At 38.4% G+C, this 18,782-nt stretch overlaps 2 protein-coding genes across 3 annotated transcripts in view; one reads left to right on the top strand and one right to left on the bottom strand.

Annotated features, from left to right (window-relative positions):
• CMSS1 (cms1 ribosomal small subunit homolog) overlaps positions 1–18,782 on the top strand; it is a 366,127-nt gene that overhangs the window by 15,117 nt on the left and 332,228 nt on the right. The gene's annotated exons all lie outside the window — the stretch shown is intronic.
• FILIP1L (filamin A interacting protein 1 like) overlaps positions 1–18,782 on the bottom strand; it is a 121,812-nt gene that overhangs the window by 811 nt on the left and 102,219 nt on the right. Inside the window, exon 4 of one of the 2 annotated variants that reach the window (XM_065420446.1) lies at positions 15,001–17,749. In XM_065420446.1, the coding sequence (XP_065276518.1) occupies positions 15,001–17,749 (2,749 nt within the window). Of the gene's footprint in view, positions 1–14,979; positions 17,750–18,782 lie in introns of those variants that run through there. The other variant, XM_065420452.1, reaches the window with a different exon arrangement.

Genomic DNA, 18,782 nt, shown 5'->3' with positions numbered 1-18,782 from the left:
CAATGAATAGCGCACAGGACTGAGAGTGAAGATACCTGGGATCTGTTCCCAGCTCTGCTATGGACTTGTTGTGTGACTTTGGCCAAGTCATTTAATGTCTCTGTGCTCCAGTTTCCCCACTTGTAAAATGGGGATGATATTAATCTTCCTTTATAACAGGGGTAGGCAACCTATGGCACGTGCCGAAGGCGGCACGTGAGCTGATTTTCAGTGGCACTTACACTGCCCGGGTCCTGGCCACTGGTCCGGGGGGCTCTGCATTTTAATTTAATTTTAAATGAAGCTTCTTAAACATTTTAAAAACCTTATTTACTTTACATACAACAATAGTTTAGTTATATATTATAGACTTATAGAAAGAGACCTTCTAAAAACGTTAAAATGTATTACTGGCACACGAAACCTTAAATTAGAGTGAATAAATTAAGACTCAGCACATCACTTCTGAAAGGTTGCCGACCCCTGCTTTATAATTTAAGAGTATGTTGATGTCTATAGATGTAAATGACTGTATGAGTACTTACTGTTGTTCTGGGCACCTCCTTAGTGTTAATCTCTCTTTCTCTCTCTCTCTCTCGTGTGTGTGTGTGTGTGTGTGTGTGTGTGTGTGTGTGTGTGTGTGTGTGTGTGTGTGTGTGTGTGTGTGTGTGTGTGTGTGTGTAAAATCCTAGACCAGGGGTCGGCAACCGTTCAGAAGTGGTGTGCCGAGTCTTCATTTATTCACTCTAATTTAAGGTTTCGCGTGCCAGTAATACATTTTAACGTTTTTAGTCTATAATATATAACTAAACTATTGTTGTATGTAAAGTAAATAAGGTTTTTTAAATGTTTAAGAAGCCTCATTTAAAATTAAATTAAAATGCAGAGCCCCCCGGACCGGTGGCCAGGACCTGGGCAGTGTGAGTGCCACTGAAAATCAGCTCGCGTGCCTACCCCTGCCCTAGACAAACTGGAGAGCACCAAAAGAGCTGGAGCTGCCTTATCAGCAAAGATTTAAAGAAATACTTAGGTATAGCTTGGCCAGATGGCTATTCCATGGGGATGCATAGGTTTAATTGTTTGAAGAATGTGAACAGTAAAGAGAGAGTAGAATTATTCTTTTTAGGGGAGCCATTGTACTAGGCTTTGTACAAACCAATAACACAAAGGCTCCAGAGAACTCACAGTCCAGGATTCAGTCTATATGCAGCTGGTGACTGAACTAACAAATGAGGGGGTGACAAGGTAACAGTACAATTGTTTAGGATGCTCAAGAGGTTGAGTATATCATAATGAAATTAAGAAAAAGAAAAATTAAACGGACTTTACAGGATTAGAGTGTCTCAGTGTTGTCATTTAACTTCCTTCAGCAATAGAGTAATTTTATTTATTTTTGTGCTGGAGGCAGAACTTGCTCTGAATACAATGTTTATTGTATTTATCTTAACTGTATTAAGAAATTAGGGAAAGAATTAAGAAAGAAAAGTAACTTTTTTTTTCTTTATTGTGTGTGCATGAGTGTGGGTGGATGGGTGATATGTTGTTGCTTTATAAGCATAAGGCAAAACAACATTTGATTTAAACAGAAATATCTTGAGAAAAAATGGTAAACATTCCATTAATGCTGGTGAGGTTGCTATGGATTAGTAGTTTAGAGGTTAATTATAAGAGCAATTGTGATAAGTGGATAAATAGTTAAGTAATGTTTTTGCTCTTTCCTTGAATTGTTGTTGGAGGTTTAACTGCATTTTACAGTACAGTGTTTCCCTTTGGGGAGACATTCTAGTGTAGGTAAACAATTTAAAATAAATCAGTTGAAGTGCTCATGCAATAAGTGGCTGATCACCTTTGTTAGCCTTCTTAAAACAATCATTTATTTTTTAACAATTTCCAGCTGATGTTAATTTTTTGTTTGTGTTTTTGCAGCAGTCAGATTTCCCATTGCAGAAAAAGTTTTTAAATTATGATTTAATGTGGCTTTGCAGTTTCTCACTGATAAATGATGATGTTTCAGGTTCATTTGATATTGTTTCTGATATGTGTATTAGAGAAATTATTCATTTGATAAGGCCTGGTCTACATAGTTTTTGTTTCTGTAAAACTGTTTTGGTTAAGGTGTGATTTTTTTTATTTTTTATTTTTTTAAATTTTAATTGTTTGAACCAAAATAGTTATGCTATTACAACCCTGAGTGTGAATGCAGTTACACTGGCTGTAAAGGTTCTCTATACTGGTATAAGACTTAGCCATGTGTGAGTAAGCTATAGCAGTCCACGTGTTTCTAAACCAGTATAACTGCATCCACACTAGGGTAGTAGTAGCACTTTAACTATACCAGCATCGTTTAAGGGGTGCAACTTTTATGTGTAGACAAGGCCTTAACCCGATAAACTGTTTTTATAGTTCTTTCCCTCCTCTTTCAGCACCTGAAAGTAGGTTTCTTTTTCACCAGCCCTGTCTCACAGTTAGACAGTTCAAGAATGAATGTTCAAAGAGAGAGAGAGGAATGAATATAGTAAAAAACATGAACATTCAGTTTTCAGAACTAAAGGCTGAATCCAGTTAAAGCACTTAAGCACATGCTTAACTTTGTCTGACAGTCTCCTATTGACACACGTAAAGTTAAGCACCTACTTAAGTGTTTGCAGTGTTAGGGACTAAAAGATTGATTGAAAAATGTAAATCTCAGATATGAGGGTTGAAAAGAACCATTTTTGGGTCACCTTACCTAGATCATCCCCTTGTGTCATGGTAGGGCTGTTGTAAGATAATTATCTGTGTTGTAAGTACACCGTGAGAATTATTGTCTGTAACACATGTTTAGATTCTTGGGTGTGAAGTACCACAGTTGTTATGGTTATATGGTGAGAGAATGAATGAATATATATAGAATGAATCCTCAATTAGTTCCTTGTTTAGTCTTGAGTGTACAGCATGGCAATGGTTATGTTCTAGTTATTACTTTTACTGCATCTGATGAAGTGGGTTCTAGCCCACGAAAGTTTATGCCCAAATAAATTTGTTAGTCTCTAAGGTACCACAAGGACTCCTCGTTGTTATTACTTTATAGTTATTACGCTGCATTACTTGGAAGGTATGAACCATTAGAATATTATGTGTGTTGGTTTTTGTTTCTTCAGTGTGATATTAGTTCTGGGTCAATGAAGGGAAGTCAGTATTCCCATCAAGAATAATTTCTGCAAATACACACCACCCTCTTGCACACTGATTTCCTCTCCTCTGTGTCCCTTTCCTGGGAAGATGAAGGATTCTCTCAGCTTTCCGGTCTTCTTTCTGACAACCAGAAGAAGCATTCCCTGAGCTGGTACAGCTACTTGCTCCCTATGTCCCTCAGTACTGCTGTCTGTCTCCCTGACCTCCCCTATGTAAATGCCCTCCCCTTTCTGCTCCCTGTTCAGACAGTTGGCAGGGGGTGTGGAATTCAATTCAATCCAATCATCCTTTAAGTAGCAACTGATGCTTCCCAGCACCCGGCGTCCCTTTTTCATCACAGTTCCCACTTCTGCTCTCCAAACACCCCTAGAAACTAGCCCATTCCAAGATACTATCTACCTGGGACTTAGTCATTTCCAAAGTTTTCCATTGTGTAATACATACAGGCCTACTAATTAAGGGGAAGTATAAAAAAAGACATTCTTACTGTTTAGGCTTTAAAAATAGGCCTTGTTTGAGATGTGCAAAACAAGCATTGGTTCTCAATCTATAAGCACGATAGTAAAACATTAGATTCAGATATTAATTTCACAGAATAAGATTAGCTTGTAAAATATGTTAAGGTTTGTTGGCAGTAATGTCAGCAGTCATTAAAATGAATGGTTAAGATTCATTGTCAAAGCAAATAAGGTGTAGGGTGCTGAGAACCAGGGCAAACTGCAATTTGATAAACAGGCTTTGTCTTCCTGCATGTTAAATTAACCTCCAGAATGGATGTCAGTTATTGTAAATAGTAATTGGGTGAGAAGAGTGAATACCTAGTAATGTGGAAATTGTAATGCATGATTGGACCAGTGGGCAGAGGCAGGAAACTCTGCAAGGGACAATTATGGAATAACATGCTTGGGGGAAGTTTATTCTATTTCTAACCTCAGGCAGTCAGTAGTTGGGTTATGCTCTGAGCGTGAAGATTTATAGTCATTATATGTTTGTGTCTTGTTTGCATTCATTTGATAAGGAATTGTAATGATGGCCCGATTTTAAATGAAACAGTAGCAGATATTTTAACAAATTAGAATTTTTCTCCTTTTATGTTTTCCGAGTCATCAGTGTAAATTAACCCTTTTTGGGGGTTCAGAAGTGTGTGTGTGGAAAGCAGGAGGGGGTGTGTGGGGGGACAAGATGGGCATGTTGAAAGGTACCAGTTCTAGCTATCTGATGGCTGTCTCCATCTGCTTGAACCCTAACTCTCCACTCTGACTTCTCTATGGTATATAGCATGACATGTGGCTGCATGTTTTCTGTCTTAGGGATTTATGCCTTTCATTAATGGACAAAGGGGTCGTGCAGTGCTCATGGCTAGCTTTCCTCATGTATCTTTCTGCCTCCATTATAGAAATGCGTCTAGGAAAGATAACATTAAATTCGGTTCTTTTTCAGCACTTTAGTTTGAAAGGTTTGAACAGCAGAGGGAGTCCTCTCTTAATTTTTGTTCTGCTCAAACTCTCTGTTGGCTGTGGGATGGCTCTGTACAGACCAGTTATGCAAACAACCATATGCATATCTTGACAGACCTTAGTTTGTCCTCAGATTGCTGAGGGCAGTTGAAGTGTGAGCCTGGTCTAGAAAGGGCATATGTATGAGGCTGCCAAAAAGAAATGTGGTGATTGCTTACCCCTTGTTTTAAAACATTTCTCCATGTGCTTCCTGAAGTCATTAAAAGCTCAGTCTTGCTGTCCTTTTCATGAGTGAGTTAGGGCTAAGTAAGGAGGGCAGGATTGGGCCCAAAGTAGCATTCTCTTTTTAGTTACCAAATGATAAGTTGTTGATTTGTATAGTTCTCTCCAGCCTCCCCCACCCCAGCGCCCTTCCAGTTAGTCCTGTTTCACTGAGCCCCTCTGTTTTCATTCTGAAATCTTTCAGGAAGTCAGAATGAAGGTTTTCAGCGGGGGGGGGGGGGGGGGGGGGCTGTGTGGTGTGTGTGTGTGTGTGAGATTGATTATTTAGAAACACTGTACTGTTATGCAACAAAGGTCCCAAATGCTGCATCTTGCTGCTGTAGGGGTTTAGGTAACTGCTGTAGTATTTCATTTTTTACAGTTGCTAATGTGCTCTCTTCTGTCTTTGCCTTATGGAACCCTGGTCAACACTCTGAGGCCAAGAATTCCCAACTTGATGCTCAACTTTAGACAGCCTACATACCCTCTGAAGATACGAAAATAAGTAGTCTGACTTTTAAGAGGTACGGAGCACCCACTGTTCCTCCCTTAGCTGAGGGAGAAAAAGACATTTTGGAGCTGAGATTTGAATAAAGAGAAGCAAGTTGATAGGGTAGAGATGCTTGCAGGAGCTGCAGAGGAGAAGGCCTTTGTGCAGACATTGGGGAGATAGTGGGATGGACATAGAACACAGTGGGTGTGACCACAGTGGGTGGTCCATGGAGGATTTTCAGAAGGTCTGAAATGAATCCTGGAATGAATAGGAATCCAGTAATGCTGAGTAGCTTCACTTAAATCCTGCTGTAGTAGTTCATATACCAAACTGGCACTAGATTGTTTATTCCTCTCCAGAGGTATTAATGTTAAACAAAACCAATTTAGTTACAGAAGCGCAAACAAAGCATCTGCAATCACATTTCTCTTTAGTTTCTATCTTCTGATTTAAAGGGATGCTGTCATGGCTGACTTTTTCAAAATATGGCCTGTCTTTTTCCTATATCTGTAAGTAGTCAGCGTAGTGAGTTTACACAGTGCCTTTCCTCTTAAAATTTCTTCTTCTATGCTTTTTTCATTTTCTTTATTCAAACTGCAGAGGCAGTGCCCATGAACAAACCCTACAGTTACTGACTGTAGTGCATGGTTAGGGTGCAGAATGGAGAATCTAGACACCTGTGTTTTAATCCTGGCTATGCCACTGACTCACTTTTTGACTGTGGGCAAGTCACTTCACATTTCTGAACCTGTTTCCTCATTTCTGAAGTGGGGTTAAAGATTCTTGTCCTCCTTTGTAAAATGCTTTGTGTCAGATTGTGATACCCATTTCAATGTGACTATTTGTGGTACAAGGTACCATTGAACATATATAACACAGGCTGGCCTTTTGCGATCTGTGCCTGAGACATATCATTATTAATTTATTATTAAAATTTATGTATTTGTTGTTACAATTAGTAATGGGGGAGGAAGATATCAATAAAACCGTTTCGGACGTACAATGGTGGCTATTGCCCCTAAAGTGCACACTGGCATTTCAAAACCTGTAGGAGAAATTTAAAAAATTCTGGCACTGCCTTTAATTAAAAAAAAAAAAAAAGCCTAATTGACATTGAATTGCATATAGAACTTTAACAATGGGGGGTGGGGCAGGGAATTGCTCCTGGGTATTCAGGCCTGTCTGCCAAGTGTTAAACTGGATCATGTTTTTATGGTTGAATTGTAAACACCTTAGAAACTGGTGTCTCTGTAGAAATGCTGACAGGTCCTTAACTGTAGCAGTGTGAATGGCTCACTATTACCATATTGTAAAGTACCAAGGGTGTTGAGCCAGTTGGCTCACTAGATAATCCTAACCCTATAATTTTGCATGTAGTGGACAGCTCATGCTGTGGAACTAAGTACTCTTGGATTTTGCCATTTTTAACTGAAAGTTAGAGGAGGAAAGGATTGGAAAAAGGTTAATTGTAATAACTTGTGGTGTTGATTTTTGCTTTACAATGCATATGATGCCCCAAGGGTATCTTGATTTTTATTGTAGAGTGTTTCATTTGCAGTGAGAGCAGGATAAAACTGCTTAGTGTTTAAATGCAATTAAATTGTCTAGTGAAGACAAGCCTGTGTTCCAAAAGCAAGGTACTGCTTGAGCTTAAAGGGAAATCTCCATTTTCTGTTAGTAGTTTAATTAGAGGACTTATTCACTCTGTAGGCTGGCCCCTAGAAGTGCCAATACTTGAGTAGGATTGATTCTATCCAGTAGAGGGCAGTGTTGACACTTGTATGTTAGCCCGTTACCTCCATGTACATTGGTAATGTTTTCAATAAACTCATTTCCTCTTGGTTTAAATCTGTTTATCTATTTCTTGCATAAGATTGTTGGCAGCAGAGATTCTTTTGTACAGATTCTGGGCAACTAAGGATTGCTGTGATAACTTTTTTTATAGTGTTTTTGTTTTCAAAATGATTAGGGTGACCAGATGTCCCGATATTAGGGGCTTTGTCTTATTTAGCCAACTCTACCCTCCCCCCCCCCCACCCCACCCCAAAAAATCCCGATTTTTCACACTTGCTCTCTGGTCACCTTAAAAAAGATGCATATGAAGCTGTAGGACTAGACGTAAATGTATTTTAAAGCAGAAATTTCTTCAATACTGGGATTGATTGTTTGTGTAAAAATGTAAATACATATTCTCACCCTCCCCCCCCCCCATTATTATTTAGCATACTTTGTGGGAGCACACAGAGGTCAACCGTGTTGGGGCCCCATTGTGTTGGTTAGTGCACAAACATTTGGAAAAGAACAGTCTCTGCCCCAAAGAGCTCACGAATGGGGTCCACATTTGGATTCTTGGGAACTGCTTTAGATTTCAGGGTAAGTTTTTTCTTCTGTGAAATCCACATTTTAAAAGAGTTTTAACCAGGATCACCTTCTAGTCTGTGGGGGGATGTTTTTGTTTTTTGTGGTGTTCACTTCTAAAAGAGAAACACGGTCTGTAATGACCTGAGTATGAGTTTAAGAACTCCTGAGTTTTAATCTTGTCCAGGACTGACTCGCTCTGTGGCTTTGAAGAAGTCACTTAACCCCTCTATCTCAATTTCTCCAGCTATAAAATGAAGACATTGTTTCTTACCTTCCTCACAGGGGTGCTGTGAACATTAATTAAGGTTAGTATTGTACTTTGAAGATGAGTGTTACGTACTGTATGTGCTAAGTATTTTTGAGGGTAGTGCCAATATCTAAGTGAATACACACTTTTTCCCTTTTCAGAGAAACCATCAACAAGATGAAAGCCTTTTCTGGTACATTTAAAACCTCTTTACATGTGAATCCCACTCTATGCCCTGTATGTTTGGTCGTAACAGTTGACTAAACTGATTATTTTGAGTGTGTGTCTCTATGTCTGAGTCCCCTCAGCATGTTGGACAGGAGGTTATGTTCTCGTGCAGAGAATGCAATAATACTCTGTGGCTGTTGATTGTAGGATTTGTCCTTGTAATAGCATTTCACAGTCAGATTATATTTGTTAAAACCTTCCTGTTACTGGGGTGGTTTTAGCATTTGATTTTAGCATTAAAATGTCTCTCTCACACCCACCCGTGAACTCTTAAGATCTTTTCTTGTTACATTGGTAACATAATGTTTGTTCTACCCATTGCTTAAGTCTGGAGATTTGGGAGTTGAGTCAGCTTTTGTTTAGCCTGTCTCAATATCGAATATTTCCTAGTAATCATGCACATGGTTCCTCCATCTCCATGCCCCAACCCAGTAGCATCAGCTTCATCTTAATCATTCTGCCATACAGTTATTTCCCAATTTCTTTCTATGTGGGGAAGGATGCATTTTAAAACCTTGTAAGAGATGTAAGGAGTCCCAGTTTTTTTTTTCAGCTTTACTTGTCTATTCTCCTTCTGGATAAGGAGGATTTAGCTGGCTGTACCTTCAATTTTCATCAATTCATCTCCTTAACTAGCTATTAGGGGTTGCTGTTGAACAATGTCAGGCACTCTGTCTCATTAATTGGATGAGCACGTTACTTCTGCAGTATTTTAACCTGTGAATTTTCCAAACAGCAGAAGACTGGGACCAAAAGTCAAAAGTATGTCTCTTGCAAGAAGGTAGAAAGCACTGCCGTGCTACTAGGCTGGCCCTCCTCCCAAATAAATGGGCAAGGTTTTCAAACCTGTGTGCCTAAAATTACTCTCCTTTTTCCATATTTAGACACCTAAATAAATGGCCTGACTTTCAAATGTGGTGAGCACCCAGCAGCTCCCATCGTGCTTATCTTCAACGTGAAAATCCAGTACATCTGTCATGGGAGGATGTGGTTGAGGACACACGGGGGACAGTCATGTTGGGCATCAAAGAAGTGTGCTGAAAAGGGTGCTAGCTCCTCCCTTTCCATAACCAGTTAACCCCCCTCCTCCTTCTCTGAGTGTTTGACTCCATATCCAGGGGAAGGGTTTGTTCAAAGGCTTGTTAGGAGAAGGGCTCACTGAAGGGTTTGGGAAGGGGTTGGTGTCAATGCATGATGAGACTTGCAAGAGTGGCCTTTGAAATGCTGGCAGCTTCTTAAGGTGATCATTCTGCAGGGGTTTACAAAGAACAGGGCAAAATATTGGTTTTGGACATTCCTGTTTTTCAAGGGCATATAGTGATCCTTACTGTTTGTCTTATGAGAAGGATGGAAGAGAGGCCTTAGTTGAACTTGCTTTCTAGGGAAATCTTTTGTGTACACCTGATCTAGAAACGTTTTATTTAATAATCAAGTATCTTTTTTCTATATATTTTTTTTTACCATAGTTTGCTAATTTCTTAAAGTCAAAGGGGGAGAAAATACTTTTTCCCTGTAGAAGTGAACCATGAAGCAGAACAGAGCAACCTGTCTTGTTTTTTTGTCCTTTACTGCTTCCTTGTGACGTATAAGAATAGCCTCAAGCTTGCTTCCGCCCTCTGGCACGCGCGTGCGCTCATACAGTTTGATTTTAACTTTAGAAATGTCAGGGTCTCTTTTTCGGTAGAGAATGTGAGCAAGATCTTCTGAAAGTCTGAATTGTGAGATGCTGTTTGAGGCTGTAAACCTGAGTTGTAGTTTTCTCTCTTTCCCCAACTGAGACAATAAGAACGGCCATACTGGATCAGACCAAAGGCCCATCTAGCCCAGTATCCTGTCTTCCGACAGTGGCCAATGCCAGGTGACCCAGAGGGAATGAATGGAACAGGTAATCTCAAGTGATTCATCCCCTGTCGCCCATTCCCAGCTTCTGGCAAACAGAGGCTAGAGACACCATCCCTGCCCATCCTGGCTCATAGCCATTGATGGACCTATCCTCCATGAACCTGTCTAGTTCTTTTTTGAACCCTGTTATAGTCTTGGCCTTCACAACATTCTCTGGCAAGGAGTTCCACAGGTGGACTGTGAGTTGTATGGAAAAAATACTTCCTTTTGTTTGTTTGTTTTAAATCTGCTGCCTATTAACAATCTAACAACAGTTTACCTGTGGCAATGTGGATGGCAGTACGGGCTAGCTGCCCGAGTGCAGTCCTGTTTGTGACCCTCAGGAAGTACTCGAGTGGTTAATCCATGTCACTGCCTGCACCACTGCAGCTACACTGTGGTTTTTAGCACAGTAGCTTCATCAAAGCTAGCGTGTATACACCTACGCAACCTGGAATTATACCCCCCAGCTACAGTGTAGATGTACCCTAAGACTAGGCAACCCCTATTCTCTTCCCCTTTCAAGACTGAGAATATTCCCCTCCCCTCAGCTGTGTAGAGGGAGAGCCGCACTTAAGGTTACAACCTCATGTGATATCGTACTTCCAGAAATCTTGCTGAAATCTTCCAACAAAAAGATCTGCACTTTCTATTGTAATTATGTAGAACAAAATATTTAAAAAGCTCTTTGATAGTCTTCATACACAATAATGAAGCACAATAAAAGGCTTAAACTTTTTTTGCACTTTTCTGGTAATCTTTAAAAACAAGAACCCTACTCTTATTTTTGTTCTGACTTCTCACAACAAAGGCACAGTTAAAAATGGAAAGAGAAGTAAGGATAGAATGGAAGAGAGTCAGTGACAATCTCAGGGAATCTATACATGGTACAAGGAAGAAGGTCACCAAATCTATCCACTTCCTCTTTCACGCTAGAGATTGTTCCATTTCCTGTGGTGCTAGTATGGTTTAATATTATGCTAACAATTTATCCACAGCTATGTCCATTTTTAACATCTGCACCCAAGTTAATTATTTTTAATTACTTTATAAATAAAAGAACAACAAAGTTTCTTCAAAACCTTGGCTCAGTGGCCATTACACAAAATCTGAAGTCTTTCATTTTCTCTTTCTCTGTCTGACACACATGCATGACATGCAAGTCTGTGTTTTGGTTAGCAAAATATTCAGTTGATGTGGTCTAGGTCTACTTATTTTTTTTTCCCCCTTCAAAACAGTCTGTGCTTTGAGCATGGCATGGTGTTCTGTTCCAGAGATTCAATTAATCTGATCCAGCCGGGTTAACATTTTCTGTATCCATACTTTCACTATTATTATTATTTATTTGCATTATTACAGTAGTACTTAAAGGCCCTTCTCAGGTTTGGGGCTTAGTTGTGCTAGCTGCTGGAAAAACACAAAAGATAGTTTCCACTTGCAAAATGAAATAGTGATCCTGACCCTATTTTTGTAAAGTATTTTGAGATCCTCTCATGAAAACTGCTTTATATTTGCTATATTGTTATTCATTATTGTATTTTAATATTATAATACTTTGACCTTTTAATATAGCACCTTTCATCAAGGGCTCATAAAGCAATTTATAGATAAATTAACTGAGCTTCATCCTCCACCCCACCAGTGACGTAGGTAAATATTATCATGCCTGTTTTAGAGATGGGAAAATTGAGAGCTGGAGAGGTGAAGTGACTTGCCCAAGATGACATAGGGAAGTAGTAGCCGTGCCTTCAACCACTAGACAATGATTCCTTTCTTTGTGACAACCTTAAAGCTACCTTCTTTTAGTTAAGAAAGTTATTTAAAATGAATTATGCTACAGTCTGTAAATATATCCAGCAATGCATTTGCTCCCTCATGCACTACTGATCAGCTCTTTGGAATAAGAGAAAAGTGAACAGTTTGTCTTCTGAAAGCCTGACTTGTAATTGAAGTTGTTGCTCCATCTTGCTCCTGTGTAAGTCAATGGCAAAAATAAATACATCTCGGAGTCCATGACCCTGCAAGTATGATATGTTTAGTCTCTTTGGCAGAGGGCATATCTGTTGATCTTAATCAAAAGGTATACTGTTATGGGAAATGTGACAAAGATTCTCACAGGCAAGTTTGATGCAACTTTTCTGTGAAAGTAATATCCTATGGCTGTTTCCTTTGGCTTTTGTTAATTAAAAAATATTTTCCTGTAGTGAAAATGGTCTCTTAGTAAAAAATGAACAAGGCAGAATAAGCACTATCCTGTTGAATAATTAAACTTTTTAATGGTGTGATCTCTGGTCTAGGTCTTTTAATTCACTTAACATAGAACTCTTGTTCAGAAGAACAGGGCAACTGTCCAAAGGACAAGAAATGACTAAATCTAATTCTTGCTGTATAGTTAGGTTTTTTTGAAAGACATTGTAACAGATTACTGCCTAGTTGTTGTTAATCAACTAATTTCTGTGCATCTGGTTAGATTGCAGATGCAAACCAGAATATTTTGTTTTCTACATAATTTTAAAATAAAAACAAAATGTGACGCTAAATGTATGAGGACAGTAATAGGATTTTTTTTTAAAGGACTCTGGCATTTTCAGTATTTTCAAATGTCTGCTAACAGAAGATTGGTGATTACTGCAGAGTTATGCACTGTTGTAAAATGTGCATACCTACAGGATCTTAACAGTGTATGTTGAAAATTAGTTACGTAGAGATCTAATGTCCATTTTGGATTGGCACTGCAGAAAAGAATGCTAAAGCCAAATGTAATAAAGGGTATGTTATTACCGTCATATAAGATTATGCTCCTTTCGGTCTTGATTCTACAAGATGCTGAACACCTAGTGATAAGTAACTCCCATTGAAGTCAGTGGATGCTGAAGTCAATAAGCACCTTGCAGGATAAGAGCCTTAAGGAACATCACATGCTGAGCCTGATTCTGGTTCCACTCAGTTCAGCTTTCTGAAGTAATTGGAGTTAAATGGATGTAAAACAGGAGCAAAGGGCTTAATCCAAAGCCCACTTTGGATCAGGCTGTAAGCGAGATTGGGTTGGGCTCACACTATCTTGTATAGTTTAAATCTTTTAAAAAATGCTGTTGCAATACTCTGGTGCACTTCTTAAAAAAATGATTTAATTGAAACTCCCATGGACCTTACTTTTATTTCTTTTTCCATCATTGCTGATTATCAAGATAAATTTTTGTGTTTTCTAAATAGAAACTTTTCCTTTTACAATCAGCCATTGTCTTCTGTCATAATCATTAGCTCCCCATTCAGCTTTAGCACGTGCTTAAAGTCCTTTGCTGAATCAGTGTTGAAGGACAATTAATATCACAGTTCATAATCATGGAAAAGATTATCTTTATTCTGCCCAATTCATCTTGAGCTGTGATGTATGAAGTAGAGAGCTTCTATTTGTGCACAAATCTCTTTGTGATGATTAGCAAAGTGGTGAAAAGATTTGTTTTCTAAATGCATAATTAAAATTGATGTTTAACTTTTTAAAAAGCTGTTTTTAAAAGAGTGAATTTCAGTAGTAGCTCTTTATTTAGAGAAAGAGGTTTTGGGGAAGTGAATTCAAGACCTTTCGGCCTTATAAATAATTCAAAATGAAGCTCTGGTGTCACTGTATGTAATGTTCTCCAAGAGGTTAGCATTGATTGCTTCTTACTCTTGGTATACAGACAAATTGAGGCCAGCATTGCTTATACTATTGTCATTATTTATTATTATATGCACTAATATAGCGTCCATCACTGTGGTGTGTGACACAGTTTTGTCTAAATAGCGGAATTGTATTATTAGTGTCTGTACTGTGTCTGGAGGGATGTATAAATTCAAATAGCTGGACTATAGTATTCTCATTTTTTGTAACCAACTTATTTTATCATTTCAGAAACTATAAGGTGTCCTATCATTCATTTTGCTTTCTTTTCTTCACTGTGCCTAACTAATATGTAGAATGATGGACTGTAATCTGGGTTCCAACCCTGCTGCCTCCTTCCCTCCTACTTTGAATAATAAAATCATGCTGTGGAGCCATTCTTCTGGTTGGTCTTTTTAAAATGTAAATGTTGCTGTTCATATTCTTACAAGGTCTTTAAACGTTAGTATTTTTAATGTAGACTAAGAGCTTACCTTACGGAAAAAGAAAATATTTCTGTGATATAAACTTCTCAACTCAACCCAATTACAAAGGAAAGATTTGAAGGAGGAAACAGATTGAGTTTTAACAAAATGACAAAGTGTTTAAAAAAAATCCACACTCTCAAAATCCCCAGTGATTGACATGCCCCAAAACATGTGATTTATGCATCATGAACTTAAAATTGGTACTGTACATGTGATTTTATGTGTGTTTGATCTAAAAATAATAATTTGAGTAATAAGGCTAGGAAAAATTGGGGAATAGAAGAAAGGTAATGAAATAGTTCTTATCTGTATTTAGCAGGCATTTCAAGGATTAAAATAAAAGTCTGTCATACATGCAAAAATACAAAATGCGCACACACACACACACACACACACACACACCAAAAGAACAAATAATTCTGCAAGCAATGGTAAAAACAACCAATTATTTACTGTTTTGTAATGTTAAAATATTTCACCAATACACCTTGCAATCAAAAGTAATGTGAGTTATGGAAAATGGAAATACATAAAGATGCATTTATACAAGTGGAAGACTAAATATTTTACATAAAGATATTTCAGTGAAAAGATATACAGTAAGTGCACACTTGATATGACTAAGCAGGCAAAACTTAACGTTAGTTCCAAATAGCATTGTACAGTTCATGCACAGATCTCTTCCAAAATAAAGGGGGGGTTTCCAAATTATTCTTGCTGGAATGAAAAATAGGATGGGTTGCTGGTAAAGGAGTCAGCATGGATGGGGATCAGTTATAGACATTACTTACTGTAATTTGTGATTGCCGTGGGAGAGGAGTGGCTGTTGGTGTGATTGTGATACTGCTTGTGATTTTACTAGTAGGCTTACTGGGTGTTCCATTAGTTAGTGCTGGAGTTCTGTTATCCTGAATTGGAGTACAAGGTTTTGCTGAATTAGCAAGAGCCTGAACATAAGGACTTCCTAAATGAATATGGATTTTATTATCCTCAGTAGTTATTACACTTGAACCAGTGCTGTTAGATCTTTGAAAGTGCCATGACGATTGCCTGTCTGGGGATACTCTAAAAAGAGTATGCTTGGCACCAATTTCCAAAGGCTCTGGAGAAAGCATTTGTTCTGGAGAACTTGAAGAACCTGTCAGAGCCAACGGAGACATTGTCCTTTCTGGAGTTATTGAGCCACATGATTCAGGAGTTTGAGATCTTGCAAAAGTAGCCAATGTGATAGGTGGCACGGCTTGCTCTGGACTCATGTAACCATCAGCTATTTTTGATTTTAAAGGCATTAAAGAGGCATTTTGAATAATGGTTATTCTTTGCTTTGGTGTGCCACAGTTGGGTATAACTGCTGTACTAGTGTAAGAGTGAGGACTGTCTGTAGTAGGGCTTGTTATTTCAAGGGTAGCTGTGTTTTGTCCATGGTCTGGTGTAACCTTTATATGAAGAGGCTGACCAGGTGTATGACTTAGAACTAAGTCTCGTGGCTGTGCACAATTTCCATTCTGTTTGTCATGAATTTTTCCATTTTGAGGATGGCTTTCTTTGGACTTCATCCGTGGGATCCATAACTTTTTGTTTACTGCATTTGCAACGGATGAATTGCATTTGAAAGACACTGTTTGCTCCTCATCATTGTTTTCGTCTTCATTATCACTCTCTTCATACAATTGCCCATTTATGACTGCTCGTTCTAAAGGAACAAGGCTCTTGTAATCAGGTGGTTCATTGTCTGCTGGATCTGTCTGGACTTCTTTAGAGAAAACCCGCAAGTCAGAAATTCTCCTTCCATTAAGACTCGGTCTAAGGCTCTTACTGAAGCGTCTGTATCTCTCTAATTCTTTGGTAAGGCTATCAATTTCTCTTGCTAACTCCCTGTTTTTGTTTTCTTGCTGGGTGAGTTTCTTCTGTAGGACCATATGATCACCCCGAAGATGACATATTAGGTCTTCTGTTGCCATGTACTCGTGAATTTTCTCTTTCAATGCATCTACCTCTCTAGACAGGTGCCCTGACTTTGCTGCTTCTTCTTTAAGTTTTTTGAAAAGCCACTGTTCTTGGTTGGACTCGGCCTTCTCTACTAATTTATACCTAGCCAGTTCCATTTTCACAACCTCCAGTTCTTCGGATAGAAATTTAGCTTTGTCTCGTTCATTGATGTATCTTCGCTCTAGAGACTCAAATTCATCTTCAGTTTTCATGAGATCATCCTCTATGGCCTTCATTTCTTTCAGCTTATTTTTCAGCCTCTCAACTTCTTGGGCAAGTTCTTTAATCTTGTTGTTCTCCTGCTGTAAGGATGTGCTTGATTTAGTTGTCTCTTTGAGTTTATTTTTAAGAAACTCTTTTTCAGTGACTTCTAGTGACTGAAGCCTTTTCCTTAGAATATTTACCTTGGAAAAGAGATCATTTCCTTTCTCTTCCTCTGCTTTTAGTTTTTTTTTCAGTTCATCCCTTTCCTTTGTTACACTGGACATTTTTTCCTCTGCATCAGATTTTGATTTCAGTGCCTTTTTACTTTCCTCAATTAGTTTTTCTGTAACTGACATCACTTTCTTTTGCTCCACCTGAAGTTGGGAAGTTGCAGATTGTAACTTTTCTTCTGTTTGCTTTATTTTTTCACTCATTGTCTTTCTTTCATCCACAAGCATGACCGTTAATGTTTTCAGTTTAGTTAAATCTTCCTTGAGTGTGAATTCTGTTTTTTCTAACTTGATTTCAATGGCTTCAAGCTCTCCAATTCTAGCTTTTAAGCCTTCCAGTTCCTGAGACAATTGCTTTGTTAACATTTTTTCTTTTTCTAGATTGCAATTCAGAGAGTAACATTCTTGTTTGCTCTTGTTGAAAGCATCTTCTAATTTCTCCAGCTCCATAATTCTTTTGTTGAGTTTGTCAATTTCTGCTTTAATGTTCTTGTTTTGTTCTGCTTCTTTTTCTAATTTTTTATTAAGCGCTCTACACTGATCTTCCATTTTTATGAGCTCTTCATCTTTACCTTCCATTTCCAGGACACGTTTCCGTAATTCTTCTACTTCAGACATAAGAGTGGAATTTCCACATTCTCCTTTATTAATTTTTTCCCTTATGTCTTGCAGTTCTTCCTCTGCTTTTCGTAAAGACTTATTAGTCTCCTCTAATTCATCAATTTGTCGAGTGAGTGCTGTTAATTTTATCCGAAGCTGGCGATTCTGGCTGTCTTCATTGGTTAGTTTGGCCATCATTGTTTCTTGTTCTTGGGAAATCTTATTGGTTTGCACTTGCAATTCTGCTTCCAGCCTGATGGCTTTCTTCTTCTCTTCTTCTGCTTTTGCTTCAGCGATGGTGAGTTTCTCGTGTACTTGCTCTGCAGTAGTGATTAGCTCTTGGATTTTTTGACTTTGTTGGTTCAACTGTTCTGTAAGTCTTTGCTGTTCATCCACCACCATTAAAGCAAATGATTTCAGTTTTGTCAGTTCTTCTTTCAATTTAGTTATTTTCTCGTTGTTTTCCTTCTCTTTTTTTGCCTGATAGGCTGTTTCTTGGTCAATCAGCTTTTTCAATCTGAAAAACACAAAGTATGTTTGTTTTATTTTGTAGTAGTTTTTCTAGTGGATTTTTCAAAATACATGTGTTTAGAATTATGATACCATCTAGAGTAGAGGTGAACAAAGTGCAATCTATGATGTAACCTGAGGCTGCCTGACTTTGTCGTGCAGCGGAAAAGGCTACAGAGACTAGAAGTCCTCACATTAAGTGCTTCATTTTAACCAGAGATGCCAGTCCATGTTGCTTATTCAGATCTTTGGGCTCTACTAACTGTTTCTGCAATAAAGGTACAGTACAGCCTTCAGGCTTCTGCATTTGCCAGTACAACTCCATCAATTGGGCAAGCTTCAGACACCCCACTCTAGAACAAAATTCAGTTGTCTGGTTCCTAAGGTCTGGTCTGCACACACTGTTTATATAGCTATTTAGCTGTATTGGTTATTTAGAAATTGATTTAGGTAAATCAGTACTACAATCTAGTGTGGATGTCCATAGTAAGGGGTTGCATTGATTTAATTATGTCAGTGTAACAACTGATATAGCTAAATTAATACAAAAACAGTGTGTCAGCCATTTCTAAGTGAAAAGGGATCCTTGCCATCTTGTAGCAGTCTAATTCTGCTGTAAACAGGTAAATGCTTAGGTTGGTAGTTGTTGTTTTGCACCTCAAAAATCCCAAATTCCTTGTCCAAAACTCAGGTCTGATGGTGTATCTGAAAGTCATAGTATGAAACCTTGCCTTTTCGTGAAGGCTTGAGGTGTTCCTTGAGATTTTCCTAAAATCAGGTTTTACCTGTAACTATTGTAGCTCAAGTATAGATTCATAATCTTTCCTTGTTTATGAGATGCAGGATATTTCAGTGGTAAAAGATGTATGTTAGGACTGTGCATTTGTGTCCTGCAGGAACCGGAATAAACCCAAATATCTTAGTATTTGGATCTTTTCATGGACCTTTCTTCTTTGTCTCTGAGCTATTGATGGGGCTGAAATAAAATGTAACCTGACCTTTTCACTATTTCTGCCTCCTTTCCATCAGCTCTTTTTACT

Source organism: Emys orbicularis, chromosome 1 (genome assembly GCF_028017835.1).
Source record: "Emys orbicularis isolate rEmyOrb1 chromosome 1, rEmyOrb1.hap1, whole genome shotgun sequence".
In the NCBI taxonomy this organism is placed as follows: domain Eukaryota; kingdom Metazoa; phylum Chordata; order Testudines; family Emydidae; genus Emys; species Emys orbicularis.
The sequence above is the reverse complement of the archived record's forward strand: the minus strand, read 5'-3'. Positions and strand labels throughout refer to the sequence as shown.